At 39.5% G+C, this 17,254-nt stretch overlaps 1 protein-coding gene across 2 annotated transcripts in view; it reads left to right on the top strand.

Annotated features, from left to right (window-relative positions):
- The window catches only part of RCL1 (RNA terminal phosphate cyclase like 1), a 69,579-nt gene that overhangs the window by 15,203 nt on the left and 37,122 nt on the right, over positions 1-17,254 (top strand). For both annotated transcript variants that reach the window (XM_090274134.1, XM_090274133.1), the window contains exons 2-4: positions 6,914-6,985; positions 9,984-10,159; positions 16,850-16,924. In XM_090274134.1, the coding sequence (XP_090130260.1) occupies positions 6,914-6,985; positions 9,984-10,159; positions 16,850-16,924 (323 nt within the window). The remainder of the gene's footprint in view (positions 1-6,913; positions 6,986-9,983; positions 10,160-16,849; positions 16,925-17,254) is intronic.

Below are 17,254 nucleotides of genomic sequence, written 5' to 3'. Positions count from 1 at the left end.
GTCTATTTTGTACCAACCGATTATGCTTCTTAGTTCCTGCACCATTTCCCCATTTCTCTCCCTTCCCACTCCCAGCTGATAACCCTCCGGTGATCCCTATACCTATGATTCTATTCCTATTCTGGTTTGCTTAGTTGGATTTTTTTTTTATTTTTTAGATTCAGTTGTTGATAGTTGTGAGTTTGTTGTCATTTTAGTGTCCATAGTTTTGATCTTCTTTTTTTAAGTCCTATTAACACTTTGTGTAATAATGGCTTGGTGATGATGAACTCTTTTAGCTTTACCCTGTCTGGGAAGCACTTCACCTGCTCTTCCCATTCTAAATGATAGCTTTGCTGGATAGAGTAGTCTTGGTTGTAGGTGCTTGCTTTTCATCACATTGAATACTGCTTGCCGTCCCTTCTTGCCTGCAAAGTTTCTTTTGAAAAATCAACTGATAGTCTTATAGGCACCCCTTTGTAGGTAACTCTGCTTTTCTCTTGCTGCTTTTAAGATTCTCTCTTTATCTTTCACCTTTGGCATTTTAATTATGATGTGTTTTGGTGTGGTCTGCCTTGGGTCTAGCTTGCTTGGGACTCTCTGTGCTTCCTGGACTTGTATGTCTGTTTCCTTCGCTAAATTTGGGAAGTTTTTCCTTCATTATTTTTTCACATAAGGTTTCAATTTCTTGCTCTTCCTCTTCTCCTTTTGGAACCCCTATGATTCGGATGTTGGCATGTTTAAAGTTGTCCCAGAGGTTCCTAGCCTCTCCTCATTTTTTTCAATTCTTGTTTCCTCATTCTGTACTGGTTGACTTTTTTTCTTCCTTATATTCCTAATCATTGATTTGAACCCCGGTTTCCTTCCCTTCACCATTGGTTTTGTGTGAATTTTCCTTCGTTTCACTTAGCAGAGCCTTCAGTTCTTCCCTTTTGCGTTTGCTATACTGAAGCATATCTGTCAAGCCTGTGAGCATCTTTACACCAGTGTTTTGAATTCTGCATCTGTTAGGTTGGCTATCTCCTTGTCATTTAGTTCTCCCACTGGAACCTTGATCCGTTCCCCCTTTTGGGCCATACTTCTCTGTTTCCTCATCTTGATAGGCTCCTGTGTTTGTTTACCTTCGCATCCCACGTAGAGCTGTCACTCCTGTTAACATAGTAAGGGGTGAAGCCGTACGTATTTGTCAGTTCAGTGCGACCCGTTTCATCACGTTGTGGGCTGTATGTGGGGGAGGGGTCTGAGAGGGAACAATGCTGCTTGCTCAGTACTTGCCCCTTTTCCAGGCACTTCTCCCACTTTCATACGGTACTGGCGCCTCTCTGGCTGTTGCCCTGCCCGTGGTTCCCAGAGGGGGTGGGTCTGCGGACATTCTAGAACCATCGGGAGCCTTTTAAACAAGTGGACTCTGCTGAGAGACCGGCAGTTTCCTCCTCCGCCCCAACCCCTACTAGTGTGCACAGTCAGAAGCAATGAGTCTTGATTTTCCCCTGCTCTGGGACCTTGAGCTGCGAGGTCTGGTCAGGAGCTGGGAATGCTCCCCAGGTGTCCCACCCCACTGTTTAAAATGTGTGACTGCGTTTTCTGCCAGCCTGCCACTGCTGCCACCGCAGCCACCACACCGCAACTTCTCCGCCCCTCCTACCTGTCTGGATGAGTATTTATTCTTTATATCCTTGTTTGTTGGACTTCCATGCAGCTTGGTTTTCTGGAACTTATGGTTTTCTCTAGTTTTGAGGTAGTTGTATTCCTTCTTAGCTATGGAGGAAGACCCAGTGGGTCTGTCTAGGCCTCCATCTTGGCAGGAAGTAAGGCTTTGTTTTTATATAAGTTTATTCTCTCTACTTTTAAAACAGAATTTTACTGAAAAATAGATGTTGAATTTTAACAGATACAGTAGCAACTAAGCTAGTCACTTGATTTGTTTCCCCCCTGTTTATGTATTGAACCTTATGTTTAATTATATTGTAGTTTTCTTTGTGCTTTATCTGCAGTCCATTTTTGGGATGCACAGTTCTTAATCATAGTGGGTAGTCAAAACGTGTTATGATCTTTTTCTAAGATTTTATTTAGGAGGTTTTATTTTCATTAAATATGGTTAGTTTATAATTAATTTTTTGTGTGTGGTGCTTTTAACTGTTCTTCAGTTGAAGCCATCACGCACATTTTTTCTTGATCTTTGGAATGTGTAAGATAAGAATTTTTTTTAATGTTGGAAAAATTTTCCGTAATTTCACTAGTGCTCTTTTCTTGATAAATTTTCTCATTCCATTTGTTTTGGATTATCTTTTTGTGTCTCTTTTATCTATTTTGAGTTATCATTGTTTTACATAGCTATCTTAATTCCAAATATATTTATAAATAATAGAGAATAATTTACCACAAAATCTTGTAATCCTTTTTGTTGATTATTTTTTTATTTCTGATTTTATTCACATTTTTCCTTTTAAAAATGAATGAGGCTGTTGAATTGTGTTGTATTTTCTCAATGAATTAGCTTTTTCTACTATATTTTCCATTTTGTATGTTTCTCCTTTTGAGATTATTATTTTTACTTCTTGTGTTATAATTTTGTTACAGTTCCAAAATCTCATTTTAGTTTCCTCTTGCTTTTCTTTTAATTACTAAGTTAAGAGGGGTAGAATTTATTTTCAGTCTGCCTTCTTTTTAATGTGGAGGACTTTTAACTTGTTCCCAGTTATTTATCACAGAGTGGTAAATTTTTCTTCGGTAATTTCCATATATGTGTGTGTGTGTGTGTGTGTGTGTGTGTGTGTGTGTGTATAGATATATATAATTTTTAAAAATATTTTATTTATTTTTAAAGAAGAAGAGAAGGAGAGAAACATCATTGCGTGGTTGCCTCTCAGGTACCCCCAACCGGGGACCTGGTCAGTGACCTGGGAATGTGCCCTGACTGGGAATCAAACCAGTGACCCTTTGGTTCAGAGGCCAGCACTCAGTCCACTGAGCCACACCAGCCAGGGCAGATTTTCATATATTTTGATAAAATTGATATTTTTTATTAATATCCATCCTTGTTTTTCTTGGTCTGGTCATAACTTAAGAAAGGCTTTATTTATTTCTTCAAGTTAAAACACAATTTATTATTTATCACATTATGTATGATTACATATTATACTATAATATGTACATAGTTCATACATACATTATTTTGAAGTGGGTGGACATCTTTTAATTTACTCTGAGAATTGGGTGTTTGTAATTTCTGCCATTTTGAACTCAGTGAGGAAAATAATGACTCCTAATTTTGCATGTTAATATGTAGTTTGCTGTCTCATTTTAGTTCTGTAAAAAATTGAAGTCACATTTTATACATTACCTTTTAGTTTTTTCTTTAGTATAAGCATTTCCTCAGGTAATTGAGTAATTATTTTAAAATATTTTAATGCCTGCATAGTATTATAAACATCTTTTATAGACTATTTACTGAGAGCAAATTTGTTGGCTATTTAAATTGTGTTACAGTACCTTTATTTGTATCTTTAATTTAAATTTTACATGTTTTTAAAAACACATACACATGGCATGAAATTTAAAGGGAACAAAAGGATTTACATAGTCTGTTTCCTAACCTTTCTTGCCTGTGAACCAACTAGCCTTACTAGTTGTGTTTCTTTTCTGTGCTAATTCTTCTTTTAATCAATAAACAAAGACATATGCACTTTTTTCTTTTTTACACGAATGGCCATCTTACTTTGTTTCCACTCAATATACCATGGAGACAGTTCACATCAGTGTATAAAAACACCTCATTAATTTTAAGGCTGAAGAGTGTTCTGATATATACATGTATCATAATTTATTTAAACAGACTAGTATTTCTAGATATTTAAGTTATAATACTTTTAAATTAAAACTGTATTTATTGAGATTTCCTCTTTGTTTTTAAAGTATAAATCTCTATAGAGTGTATTCTTCCCCTCACTCCCCTTCTTTGACATGTGGTTTTGCTTTTCTTAGTGAGGAATGGGTCAGGCTGATGACTACCACTGTCTTAACAGGAGCTACTGTCCTCCCTATAGAAATAATGTGCTCACTTCCTTGGGGGGTTAGGGAGTCAAGGGCGTTAGGCATTTCAGTTGGTTTTATTTAAGGAATCCTGAGATTGAAAATCCTAACAGCACAAATATTTCACATTTGTTTGAAATGTGAAGTATAATAACATAAATGCATAAGACATGAAGGGAGTACTTAAAGGATTATATGATAAAATGGACACCTATATGGCCCCATTCAGATCAAGAAATAGAACATTGCCTGTGCCTGTGGGGCCTTTTTCATTTACAGCTCCTTGCATGCCCCCAGTGGTGGCGTTTTCTTGACCATTATGGCATTCATGTTAATTGTCTTCATAACTTTATACCCTAATTATGCATTCTTAAGCAATGTAGTAATGTTGTGCTTATTTTTGGAACTATTCTGTAATGTTTTTTAGATATCTGAAAATTTGTACCCCCAGGAGCAGCCTTGAAGAGTCACAGAGGGGGTGCGAGAAGTGAAGGGGCAAGGAATTCTAAGTATGTTGTTTTAATGAAGCTTGGGGAACTCAGTATTATCAGATGAACTTGAGATCTTCTTTGTACCAGCTGATGGAGCTATATCTTCACTGTTGCTGGGATTCTGGAACTAGCTCTGTGTTTGATTCTTTGAAGTACTGTTCCTAAGCACTTACTTGCTGTGACCAGGGCATTGTCCTGCCTGGAGGTCTTTTTATGTGCCCATTCCCTGTGAATTGCCAAAAAAAAGAGAAAAATTTTCTAAAGCCATGCTTTTTTTTTTTTTTCATAATCTATAAAAGCATTGGAGTTTAATTTAGGGCTTTATTCATAAATGCTTGTTCCTCTCTGCCATTTAGGGACCTTGGAAGCTTGAGCAATTCAAAGGTTTTTCTATGGTATATAGATTATGCAGGGTTTAAAAAAGAGAATTAGTCTATATAAAAAGACCATAGAAGTAATTTCTAGTTTTCTAGTTGACTTTTGCAGTTGTTACAAAATTTGTGATGCTACTTACACCACAATCTAATACTCACAGAAACATTTATATGTGTGCTCAAGTTTCATGAACAGTATCTTTACTATATACAGTTAACTCTGATATTGTTTATTCTGTTCTAATTTCTTAAAAATAAATGGTGATTGGGGACCCATTAAATTGTCTGCAGGATCCTTCAGTAGGTCACTGCTTGCAGTTGAAAAGGTGCCGTGATTTTCTAGAGGAAAAGTTTGGCTCTAAGGGATTAAACTTAGTTAGGCAAAGTAGAGTCATGGTGAGCTTAAGAGTATGAACTTTGGAGAAGGATGGACTTGGGCTCAGCTCTTGGCTCTGCCACTTGCCAGTAGCAAGCTAGTAGGCATTCTTGAGCTTAAGCCTTTTATAAAATGGGAATGGCACTCCCTACCTTGGGCTTTTGAGGATTAAATGAGAGAATGTGTGGCTATAAGGTATTAAAACACACCCATTGTTATTAGCCATTATTACTTGTTTCAGGACAAATTGGAGTTTCTGTGACTTCAGTGGTTTTTGTACAGATTGTAGAATATACTATGGTAGGAGTATGGGACAGCATTAAGTAACAGAACAGGTGGATGAGAATTGCTTAGTTGATCTGCTGACCCATTGGAATCAGTTCAGGTGACTGCTGGAGTCTGTGCTCACAAACTCAGCTAGTTTATTATAGGAATGGAAACTGCAAAAGGTGCCAGGCAGTCACAATGCCTTCAATGCAGAAGAGTTGGACTTCTTGTTCTTGTTCATGGGTAGGAGGAGGTTGAAGCTTAAGTGTGTGTGTGTGTGTAAGATCACTTGGGAAAGCCAGAGGACATACGAGGTCTGTCCGGAAAAAGTCCAGCCATTGTTAATATAATGAGAACAGTTTACATGACATTGATGTAACCTGGCAGCCAAGGCAAGTGGACTGGAATGCGCATGTGTGAACAATGACAACTTCACTGCACTAGTCAGTAGGGGGCAGTAGATGCCATTGAATGAGCATGTGTACTGTGTGGCTGTCACATTCAAAATAACTGAGTGAGTAGAGCAATGAATCAAATTTTATGTTAACTTGAACATAACTCCTCAGAAACTATTTGGATGATTCAGGAGGCTTTCAGGGATGATGCAAGGAGTGCAACGTAAATAAAAGTGTGGCACAAACGCTTCAAAGATGGTCAAGAATCTGTTGAAAGTGATCCACGTCCTGGAAGGCCTGCAACAAGCAGAACACCTGAGAATGTTGAACGTGTACAGGCTGCAATCAACAAAGACTCCTGGCTTTTCCCAAAACTAAAATCACCTTTGAAAGGGAGGAGAGTTCAGACCGTTGATGAGATTCCGGAAAATATGATGGGGTAGCTGATGATGATTCCAACAAAGGATTTTGCTGAATGTTTTGAACAATGGAAGATGCTGGGAGAACTGTGTGAGGTCCCAAGGTGTCTACTTTGAAGGGGACTGAGGCATCATTGTCCTATGTACAGTGTTTCTTGTATCTTCTTCAATAAACGTGTCTTTTTCATATTACATGGCTGGACCCTGTGTGTTACTATTTTTCCCTTATTTGGCATGTGCTCCTGAGGTCAGAAGAACAGGTCTTATGGTTGATAATGTTGCTAAAATTAATATCCCATTAGATTGCTGGTAGAGTTTTTATTTTTTGTGGAATATGAAAGCTGAACTGTTTCTAATAGTTCTACTAAACATATACATATATACATATATGTACATAAATATAGTCAGTGCTTTTCAACTGCTTCAGGTTCCTCATCCAGAGATCCCACCCAGATTCTGAGGAAAACACACCTGTGGATGCAGGAAGTAACCTACCCTCCTTGGCAGTACCTGAGTGGGATGTGCTGTCTGGACATGGTGACCTAACATGAGGCCAATCTGTTTTCTCTTTTCCTCACAGATTTTGAAGCCAGCTTCATAAGGCTGTTGGACAAAATAACAAATGGTTCTCGAATTGAAATAAACCAAACAGGTAAGCTCCTTTCCTTCCCATTTCAGAAAGCACCTACACATGCACTACTTAAACATTCTTGTGTTTCTCACTCCTTTTGATAGTATAAATATTGTATTCAGATGGAAAAATCCAGTTTCCTGTTTGTGATACCATTGTTTGGAGATATGCATGGACACTGCCATTTTCAGGGCCATACACTTGATTTTAAGGAAGTCAAAAGACTGAAAATTTCAGGTCAACAAATAAGCATGCCCTCTTTCTTAACAGTAAAAATATTCTATACCTAACATTTACATACAACTTTTCAAAGTACATTTATATTGTCACAACAAAATCTTACAACAAACTCTATGAGGTAGTTGTATGTGCTGAATTTTATCTTTTTTACTTTGTCTTTAAAACTTAAGTTTCAATAGTTTATACAAAAATTATGAAAGCCCCTTCACCTGTTTCCTGTTCCATTCCCTCCCTGGGTGCAGCCATGGTCTCATTTGCTTATATGGGCACTTCTGTAACTTAGACCATCAGCAGGGTTGTGCTTGCTCTGTGTTCTGTAGCCAGCTTTTTTTCCCCCACTAGCACAGATGTGGCAAGTTAATCTCAATTAGTTCAATAGGTCTGATATAGTATTCTATTGTATGGGTGCATAATTATTTATTTAATTGTTCCCTACTGATAAACATTCAGGTTGTTCCTAGTTTTTTTGTTTGCTATTAGAAACTCTTTTATCTACATTGTAGAGAAGACCATGCAAATATCTTTTGACAAGCTCCATGAACTATGCACCTTTTTGTATATATGTGACAAAAGAAACTGAACTTTTCCATATGTTGACTTTTAAGAAAGGAAAGCTTGGCTTCATAAGAGGCCTGACACCACATTAAAGTTGATCTGTAGCTGCATTCAGCCATACTTGACAGAGAGCAGGTTTTAGGCACAAGGCTCAGATGCCCTTTGCAAGCCATGATTCCATTAGTGGTTTTTTTCTGGTTTTGTTTTTGCCTTGTTTACTTTGAAATTGCTGGAAATTTTCTTAGTACTTTATATTGGTGATTCAGAGGGCAGATAATTCTATTCATTTCTAGTAACATCTGCAGCTTAGGGTGGGAAGTAGACATCTACGTGATCCAGCTCCTGCCTCCCATCTCCTCTGTCCCAACCCCCTCTCCCCTCCTCACTGCCACACACACCACCGCAGAGTAGAATACTTCATTCTGATCTGGTCAATTTTTTATTTGCTTTATTTGCAGGCATACACATATTTATGGCATTTAGTGGTTATATTGCTTTTTTTTCTTTGACTTTTTGACCTAAAAGTTTGGCTTTGTGACTCATTAATAGTGTTTAGAATAACTGATGTAGAATCTGTAAAATCTTTCTCTTTGAGAAGTGTGGGAGGAATATGGTTCTGATTTTGATTGATTCTGAATGTGATTGTTGGGATTTTGGTTTTTAATATAGTATAATAAAACCTAAATATATTCTGTGAAACTTTCAAGAGCTGATTTCCTTTTGAGTGACTGAACATATCTCCTTCCTCTGTTGCTGAATTCATTTACTGATAAATTGTGCCAGAAGACATTGTAAGAATTTGAGTAGCAAGAAGATCTTGTTCACCCATTTATACTCCCCAGATCATATAGAATATCTTATCTTGGTTTTTCTCTAAAATCTTAATCTAGTAAGAAACTTTTTAGATGGTAGGAATATATGGAAAGGTGAATTAAGATAATAGTTTCTAATTGTTGTAGTACTTTGTGGTCGAGGGCACGCAAGTAATTCTAGCAGACAGAATGGGACTGACGGAGGGTTGCTGCACGCTCGGGCAGGTCAGCACTGAGCAGTGCAAGCACTTCCTTTTATTGGTTTTTGCAGATATGCTAATCAACAGGGAGGGTCCAGGAATGAGCTCACAGGCACATTCCAGGAATGATTACAATGTACTTGAAACTTACAACAGAGGAAGCTTAAAGGATTAACTGAAGAGAAAGCTTCCTGATAAACAAGTCTATATAGCATCTATAGATTAAAAAAAAGAAAAACAGAAATCCAATCATCTGTTCTTTTAAGACTGTGGAACGGATGCACTGTTCCTTAAACACTAAAGAAAGCAATCAAGGTTAAACACCATTTGTGCTTATTTTTGTTTGATTTGCTTATCAACATCAGGGAAGATGGAGTACTCAGCAAGATTCTTTTTAAGTCACAGGATGTCTTTCAGATCCTGAGGCCTGAGCAGTCAGAGACTGTCTGCACCAGCGAGTTCAGCTCGCTGCTCGGATCATTAAACACCTGGACCGAGAGGCATGTAAACATACCTCAAATCAGAAGTCTTAATTTCCAGCATCACTAATAAAGCTATTAAGTAAATTAAGGTATTTTCATTTGTTACTATTAATGGAATTGCCGTAAAGTACCTGCTTTTTCTAGGCGTCTTGTTTCGTGAGTGTGGTATATGGGAAATCTCATTTCAGGGGCCTAGAAGAAGCTGATTGCTGGTGAGATGATTTGGAGCATCATTTGTAAACGCCCTTTTTTCGCATGGTCAGAGAATGTGTATTAGGATTTTTTTCTCGGTGCCCTGCCATGACTTCGGCAGTTCAGATGGTTTAGGGAAGGGCTTAATTTATTCCTGTTTATTAAGTTAAACTCACAGTTTATTATTATTACAGGGGTTTGACAGTAATGAATCAGCTTTTGGATTGAAGTGTGGGCTCTTAGGAATGGCATTTTGAACTCTCCTGGATACCCGTGTCAGACTTTCCCCTTGGGACTTACTGCCTTTATTGCTTTTTTTTTTTTTAATTTAATTTTTAAATTTTTTATTTATTGATTTTGAGAGAGAGAAGGAGGAAGAGGGGTGGAGAGAGGCAGAGAGGGGGAGAGAGAGAGGAAACATCGATTTGTTGTTCCACTCATTTATGCATTCATTTGTTGACCAGGGCCCCTTTGTTTCTTTTGTGAAACTAATTTTTTTTTTTTCTGCTAAATGTGGCTCTCTCTTCTCTTGTTTAAGGAACGACCTTATATTATCAGCCAGGTCTCCTGTATGGTGGATCCGTGGAACATGACTGTAATGTCCTTCGCAGCATTGGCTATTACCTGGAGAGTCTTCTTTGCCTGGCACCGTTTATGAAGTACCCATTAAGAATAGTTCTGAGAGGAGTGACCAATGACCAGGTTGACCCTTCGGTGAGTAGAGGCCAAACCATGGTGTGATTTTTGTTTTGTCTCTTGTCACAACCCAACTTTTGAGAAACAAGTTCCTGATAAAGTACAGGTTTATTGTTGAGTGTTTTTTTTTTTTTTGTTTGTTATTTACGTTGAGATTTAAGAGATTAATCACCTCAGGACTCATATGAACCAAGATTAGTAATCAGTCAAATTCAGTGACAGTTGTTACCCTTCATCAAGGTGCCTTTTTCATTGCTGTGTCTAAGAACCTTCAGAACAGATGCTTGCGAACTCATCGTGGCTGATGTGAAATATGGCTCTGTTGGCTGAAGTGTGTGAGAGTGGAACTTTTGTAAGGTCACGTGATAGCAGAGGCTGGAAAGTAGACCAAAATTTTAGACAGGAAATAGTATCTTCTTGGCATTGTTGCATTATAATCTTGACTTATTCGGACTTCTATCATAAACTTTAGGACATTCTTCTGAGAAGAACTTGCATATTTAGAAAAAAAGCATAGGGACAGGGATGGTATATGTGAGCTTTGATAGTTTGTGGGCACCAACAACCTTCTTATTAAGCAGCTAATTTTCCTGCATGTATGGGGATGATAGTTTAATATTCAGGTGGAATTTTCATTATGGCCACCACACCTGTCTTCGTGCCAGTGTAGGATGGGTTTTGTTGTGTGTGTGTGTGTGTGTGTGTGAGAGAGAGAGAGAGAGAGAGAGAGAGAGAGAGAGAGAGAGAGAGAGAGAATAGAGTAGTTCTGTCCAGACTTTCCTTAGACCTCTCATATGGAGGGAAGGATCCTCACCTTTGGACACTGCTGTCCAGAGAAGGGATTTTAATGCCTAGGGCCACGATGTGAGATCTTCACCTCTACTGACATGGAAGCAAGACTGATGAAGGGTCAGTAATATTATAATAACTATGTATGATGCCAGGTGGGTACTGGAGATATCAGGGAGAATACTTTGTAAAGTATATGATTAACCACTATGCTGTACACCTGAAACTAATACAAACTACTGAATATAAACTGTAATTGAAAAAGAAATTTAAATTTGCAAAAAAATTTGAAGAAAACAAAACAAAACAAAAACCAATGACGTGGCAGCTTCTAAAGCAGAATGTGAAGTGTGTAACTTTTCTAACCAGGGAAGACCAGTTAGGTGGTTCAGTGAGCCACAAAGTGGAGAGTGCTGGTGTTCTCCAATACAGTAGCCTCTCGCTGTATTGCAGTTCACTTGTCCTGGCCTCACTGTATCGCGGGATTTTTAAAAATATTATATTTAATTATTTATCACGGATTTTTCGCTATACATACACTTATTAAGAGTATAAACCTGGTTAATGTGTCATAGGCAGTAAATGACTCATTTCCCAATTCTTGGAAATTCGTATATAAGCTGTTTTCCTAGAATCTTGAGTATAGTTAGTGCATGATCTGAAATTCTTAGCTGTAAAAGAATGTTGAATAAACTGTTCAGAATTTTAAACCAATTTCAAAGGATTGCTTTTTGTCCTGCATTTTTCTGGAAGATTCTAGGAAATGGGCCCTTGAGTTAAAAGTGTTCTTGAGAAGGAGGCCTTTACACTTTTAGGTCGAGAGTAGGGAAAGTGCCTTGAGCAATGGGAAGACCCTGCAGTGTACGGGAGACTTTGGCACTGTGTGTCCCAGTTTTGTACTCTTTCTATAATTGCTAGTGATCTTAAAAGCTGTTATCACTGGCAATATTTAAAAGAAGTTTTATATATTAACAAATATTAGTTGATGAATTCCCCAGAAATAGCATCAGTACTTAACTCTTTCATGTGGAGTATTATAAAGAAATCTGCTTTCATGAGCTGCAGGACTATCTGCTTTTGCTAGCTGCCAGACTGAAATGACCTTGGGTAGTACTTGGCTCCAACCCAGGACAAAATAAATATACCTCATCTTGGATACAGAGTGACTTCTTCAGTCTGTGGCTCCTTCATTTTGTGCTTTCTTCTTAATATGTGGTCTCCCCATCAGTTATGTCCACATTTACTCTCTGCAGCAGGATGAATGTGATGAGCTCTGCCCTTAGGGAACTCAGTCTCATAGGGTGGACTGTGAACACATCTAGGGAGATGACAATGCTGAGTGCCTCTGGGCTCTGATAGAGGGACAAGCAAAGTGCTGAGGGTTGAAGAGGGTTTTCTAGAGGAAGGGAAACCACAGAATCAGTCTCATTTTTAGACAGATAACTCTGGAGGCTGAGATAAGGATGAATTGAAGGTGAGGAGTGGGGGCAGCAGTGCCAGTTAGTTTGAACAAAGTGGAGTTGAAGTAGAAAGGAAGGGACAGATGTGAAGGCCAGTGTGGAAGGGAAACTATAATTTGACAGCTAATTGGAGATGGAATAGGAAGGAGTGTTCATAAAATAACTCCGTGATTTCTGCCCTGGTTCACTTGAAGGCTTAGAGATCTGAAAGCTGAACGTTCAACAGGGAAGAGGAAAATTGTGGTTGGATGATGGGTGATGTGTTTGATTTTGGTCCTGCTCCCTAGTATGTTGGGAGGATATCCACATGCAGTTGTCCAGTGGGCAGCTGGAAGTTACTGTCTGGAGTTTCAAGAGATAGGTCATCAGTATCTTACCAACTCAAGTTAAATAAATCCCTAGGAGAATGAGATTGACCAGTGCAGTTTGAGCACAGATGGCTTTTTGGCTGAACTAATCATACCAGTGTTTTTCCTTTGGCCTGCGTAGTGCGATGGTATGTATATCTGAATTGAATGTTCATATTTGAAACCCAGATTTTACATTATTGTTGTAGGTTGATGTGGCAGAACAGACAGCAGTTCTTCCCCGACAGCCACCAATTGGAGCTGAGTAGCAGCTACCCTCTTTGGAAAAGGCATGAGCTCCAGTTAGCTGGAGGTCTTAGCTGTTTTCATCACTCATTTAAATCCCCTTTCTGGCCTGTATTGAGCATTAGTGTTTTTGTCCCATTGTTACCAAACAGCAAGTTGGGGTCCTGCTGATGACACCACTCTCTAGGCAAAATTCCAGAGGCAAAGGTTTGACAATACTGTAAAGGAAAGGAGTCTGATCAAAAGCAGTCACTTAAGCCTATCAAGTCATAGCTTTAATCACTTAAGCCTGTCAATTAAGGCTAAACTCCAACACCTGGGTTCTCCTATCTTTTCCCCTGTTAGTTTCTATAGGGTTAGTTTACAAACTAAAACAACATAATACACAGAGGCTACACAATTTTTGAAGCACAGCAGGCTTCTGCCTCAGAGCCTGTTCCCTCTAGAACAGCCAAGAATAAATGTGCCACCCTCTACCAGGCCAGCCCAATCCTAGGCTGTGCCCAGAGTTCCTTCCCATACAAAATACTGTCTGTTGGGAAATGCAGGCAGCTGCAGCACGATCATCCAGGCATCCTTGAGGAATAAGAGCCCAAGAGTCAGAGCTAGAGCCAGAGCCATTGCAGAGCCTGCTCAGGAGCCAGAAAAAAAAACCTTTTTTATTTCCATTGGTTCTGGAGGCCTTCATGAAGCTTCTCAGCCAGTATTGTCCTAGACTGCTTTCCATTGCCTTGGCAAACTCCTCCTGTGGCCCCTCCTACTTCTCCCCAGTTGTCTAAATCAGATCTCTCTGTATCACCGTGATCATCCCAGGGACTGAGAATAGAGGAAGAGGAAATGAATGGTTTTGTTTTTGTTTTAAAATAATTTATTTATTTGTTTTATTTATTTTATTTTAATTTTTTTGGAGAGAGGGGAAAGGAGAAAGAGAGGGAGAGAAAAATCACTGTGTGGTTGCCTCTCACTTGCGCCCCCCAACTGGGGACCTGCCTGGGAATTGAACCAGCGACACTTGGCTCACAGGCCGACACTCAATCCACTGATCCACAGCAGCCAGGGGAAATGAATGTTTAAGGGGAAGAAGAGCTGCAGACAGTGACTGGAGACTGAAGCGTTTGGAGAAGCTAAACAGGAGTTGGGTTCCAAGAAGCCAGGGAGGACCCAAAGAGTGAGTGAATGAATGCAGGAGTTGATTTAGGATTGGGCAGGGAGATTCAGCAATGAGAAGTATTATTGACCTTTGAGAGAGCAGTGTCATTAGAGTGTAATGACAGTCACAGGTTGAGGAATGAGTAGGGAAGAGAACCATGGAAAGTTAGGTGATCCAGAAGGTTAGATAGTGATTCCTGAAGAGCTGAAGTTGGAAGTATTTTTTTTAATGAGGAGAGACTTGTGCTTGCTTGTAGGCTAAGGAGATGCTGTAATAGAGAAGGAGAATTAAAGGGGTCAGGGGACCTGGTCAGGGTAACTCCTGCGAAAGTCCAGAGGGGTGATCATTAAAGGCAGCAGTGGTGGATGCCGCCTGCCCTTTAGCTGCCTGTGTGCTATGCATCAGCAAGATTCTTTAGTAGCTGTTGAATAATGTTTTTTGTTTTCTTTGGCTTTGGAATGCCACCAGCTTTAAAGGTAGGGACTTTTTGTTTTTCCCCTCAGAGGCAAAAAGATAAAAAATGGGGAGAAATTTTGAGAAGCAAAGGATGTTTACTTTGAATCTCAGTGACTTGGCACCAGAGCCCTCTATAGATACTTATTGGTGCCAACATCCTGGTCAGGCGGGGAGTGAAGGTTCCATTCTTTTTCGTTACTGCCCTGGAAGGGATATGAAGTACAATAAAGTCTGCTGTGTACTGGGCACTGTTCTAGTGAATAAACTGTATCCATATTTATTCAATTCTTGTACAAAACATGAAGTGGGTGTTCTTGTCACTGTTTCAGTTAATGTAACTGAGAGAAGATTCTTCCCTTCTATTTGGTATGGATCTAATGACATTTCTACCTGTTAGTTGATTGAACTTGTCAGGATGACTGACACCTTTGTCCTGAGGTGCCACTGGGGTCAGACTTTTGCTGTTTCTAACTAGAGAGTGATGCTCAGTTTCCCTTAGGTAGAACTTGCAGCCCACCTCCACTCTGCTAAAATTAGTGTACAGAGCCAGAAGAGACTGGAACAGGTCTAGTCCAGCCCCTCATTTTACACAGCAGGAAGCCAAGGCCCTGGAGAGATAGGGAAGTGTCCAGGTCTCACGACAGGGAATGGCAGAGTGGGGCTCAAGCCCACATGTGTTCTTCCAGCCCTCATCCCACCACACCGAGTTGCCTGCCCGTCATGTCAGATGGAGGGTGATTTAGGAGACAGGACTACACCTGGAGTTATACTCGGGCTTCTGGCTGACCCTCAGAGTAAATCTGACTTGATCCTGTATGACTCCAGGTACAGGTAGGATGATCCAGAAGGGCTGTTCTGTTTCCTTGCCTTTCTTGTCCCCAGGGGACCTGGTGGCTGCCTAGTTCCAGGGAATCAGATAGAATAACCCACATCCTTGTATTCCCTGGTTTTCCCAACATCTGGCTTGGCCATCTCCCCAGCTTCCCTTCATACTAGCCTAGACCAAATTTTTCTTGGTTCTTGCAATCCCAGGTGCATATTTTTTGTATTTGGGTGTTTAATATGTAGGTTAAAATTAGCTGATCTTCAATGGTTTTTCCTGGTAACTGCTTCTGCTCCACCTAATCCATTCTCAACACGTTCCTAGGCTTCATAGGTCATTTCTACCTCAGGTTGATTTTCTGATAGCAGAATATTTAGTTGGGGCCTATTTTCTGCTCTAAAGCCTTATTGGCATATCATTCTGTTGAATCTTAGCATGTTGGGTAGCAATTTGGAGACAGTCTGAAACCCTTAGCTTAGAGACAAAGAAATTCAGACATTTGGGATTTTGTTGTCTGAGGCCATGCAGCTCACTAGAGACGGAGCTTGAGCCAGGACCAGCGCTTTCCCTACACCCACTGCTCATGCTGTGTGCCCTCACTGCTCCCTGACAGGGTCAGCCCCCACCCACTGTGCTGAGGAACAGCCCTTTGCCTATTGGGAGCAAGTAAGGGAGTAATTTTCTTTCCCATGTTGCATTTGAGGCAGCATTCACTGACTTGTTAGATCAACGTAATTTGAATGTAATCCTTATACTCTGAGGATTCCACAAATGAATAAGGACCTCAGGCCTCCTGTGAGTTTTGAATAGGGAGAAGATAGCATTAATACTTGGCATGGTCTTGCCATTAACTATGCAGTTGTGGGTTTGTGCTTCTTCAGGTAGCTTGAAGCAATCATTCCCCCACTGCCCTCACTTTCTTATAGAACCACCATCTACCCTTTAGCTGCCTGTGTGGTGGGCACCAACAAAATTCTTAAGCAGCTGTTGAATTTTTTTTTTTTCCTTTGCTTTGGAGTATTACAAGCTTTAAAGATTAAACAAACGTGTTGGGAAAACATTAATACAAAAATCTGATATTTTTTCCAAAGTGTTTTTACCTAAAAGAATATGCAGAGAGCCCAGCTTGTTTTCTGTATGAACCCAACAGTTTCTTATGCTTTTTGCATGATGCTCATGATGATGACGTGTAATAGGTGTAATTCCCCACGTCATAAATGAGGAAAGGGGCTCAGAGGAGCCAGTGACTTGTAAAATCTCAGTTTCACTCGGGAGCGAAGTCATTCCATGCCCTCAGTCGTAAGCTAGCATTCTTTCTCTTTATCAGAGTACACATCATCTGCCTGGTTGCTATGCCCCAGCCTGCTTCATGGGCTCTTTCCCATTTGCTCAAGGTTTAATGAAATTTTTTTTTTTAATTCTGAAACAATTCTACAGGTTGATGTTCTTAGGGCAACGGCCCTCCCTCTTTTGAAACAGTTTGGAATTGATGGTGAATCACTTGAGCTAAAGGTAAGAATGTATGAATTATTACCTGTATACACATATATCTGTATAAACCATTTCCTTACCAACTCATTGGAAGAGCTGTATGACTATGTGTGTGTGTGCATGTGAGAGAGAGAGAGACAGAGACAGAGACATTTGAAGTCACCATTTATGAGAAAACCCACAGGACATGAACCAAATATTATAGACTTTGAGTTGAAAGGGACCTTTTAATAATGACAATAGTAGCCAACACTTTTATTGCACTATCTTTGTGGAAGGCATTGTTGCAAAGAAACATTTTACATATATTTATTCTTTTATTTTAAACATTTTATTTATTTATTTTTAGAG

The sequence above is a fragment of the Furipterus horrens genome, unplaced genomic scaffold, assembly GCF_987537825.1.
Source record: "Furipterus horrens unplaced genomic scaffold, mFurHor1.1.pri manual_scaffold_4, whole genome shotgun sequence".
Lineage (NCBI taxonomy): Eukaryota > Metazoa > Chordata > Mammalia > Chiroptera > Furipteridae > Furipterus > Furipterus horrens.
Note: the sequence above shows the minus strand (reverse complement) of the source record. Positions and strands in the feature narration are given on the sequence as shown.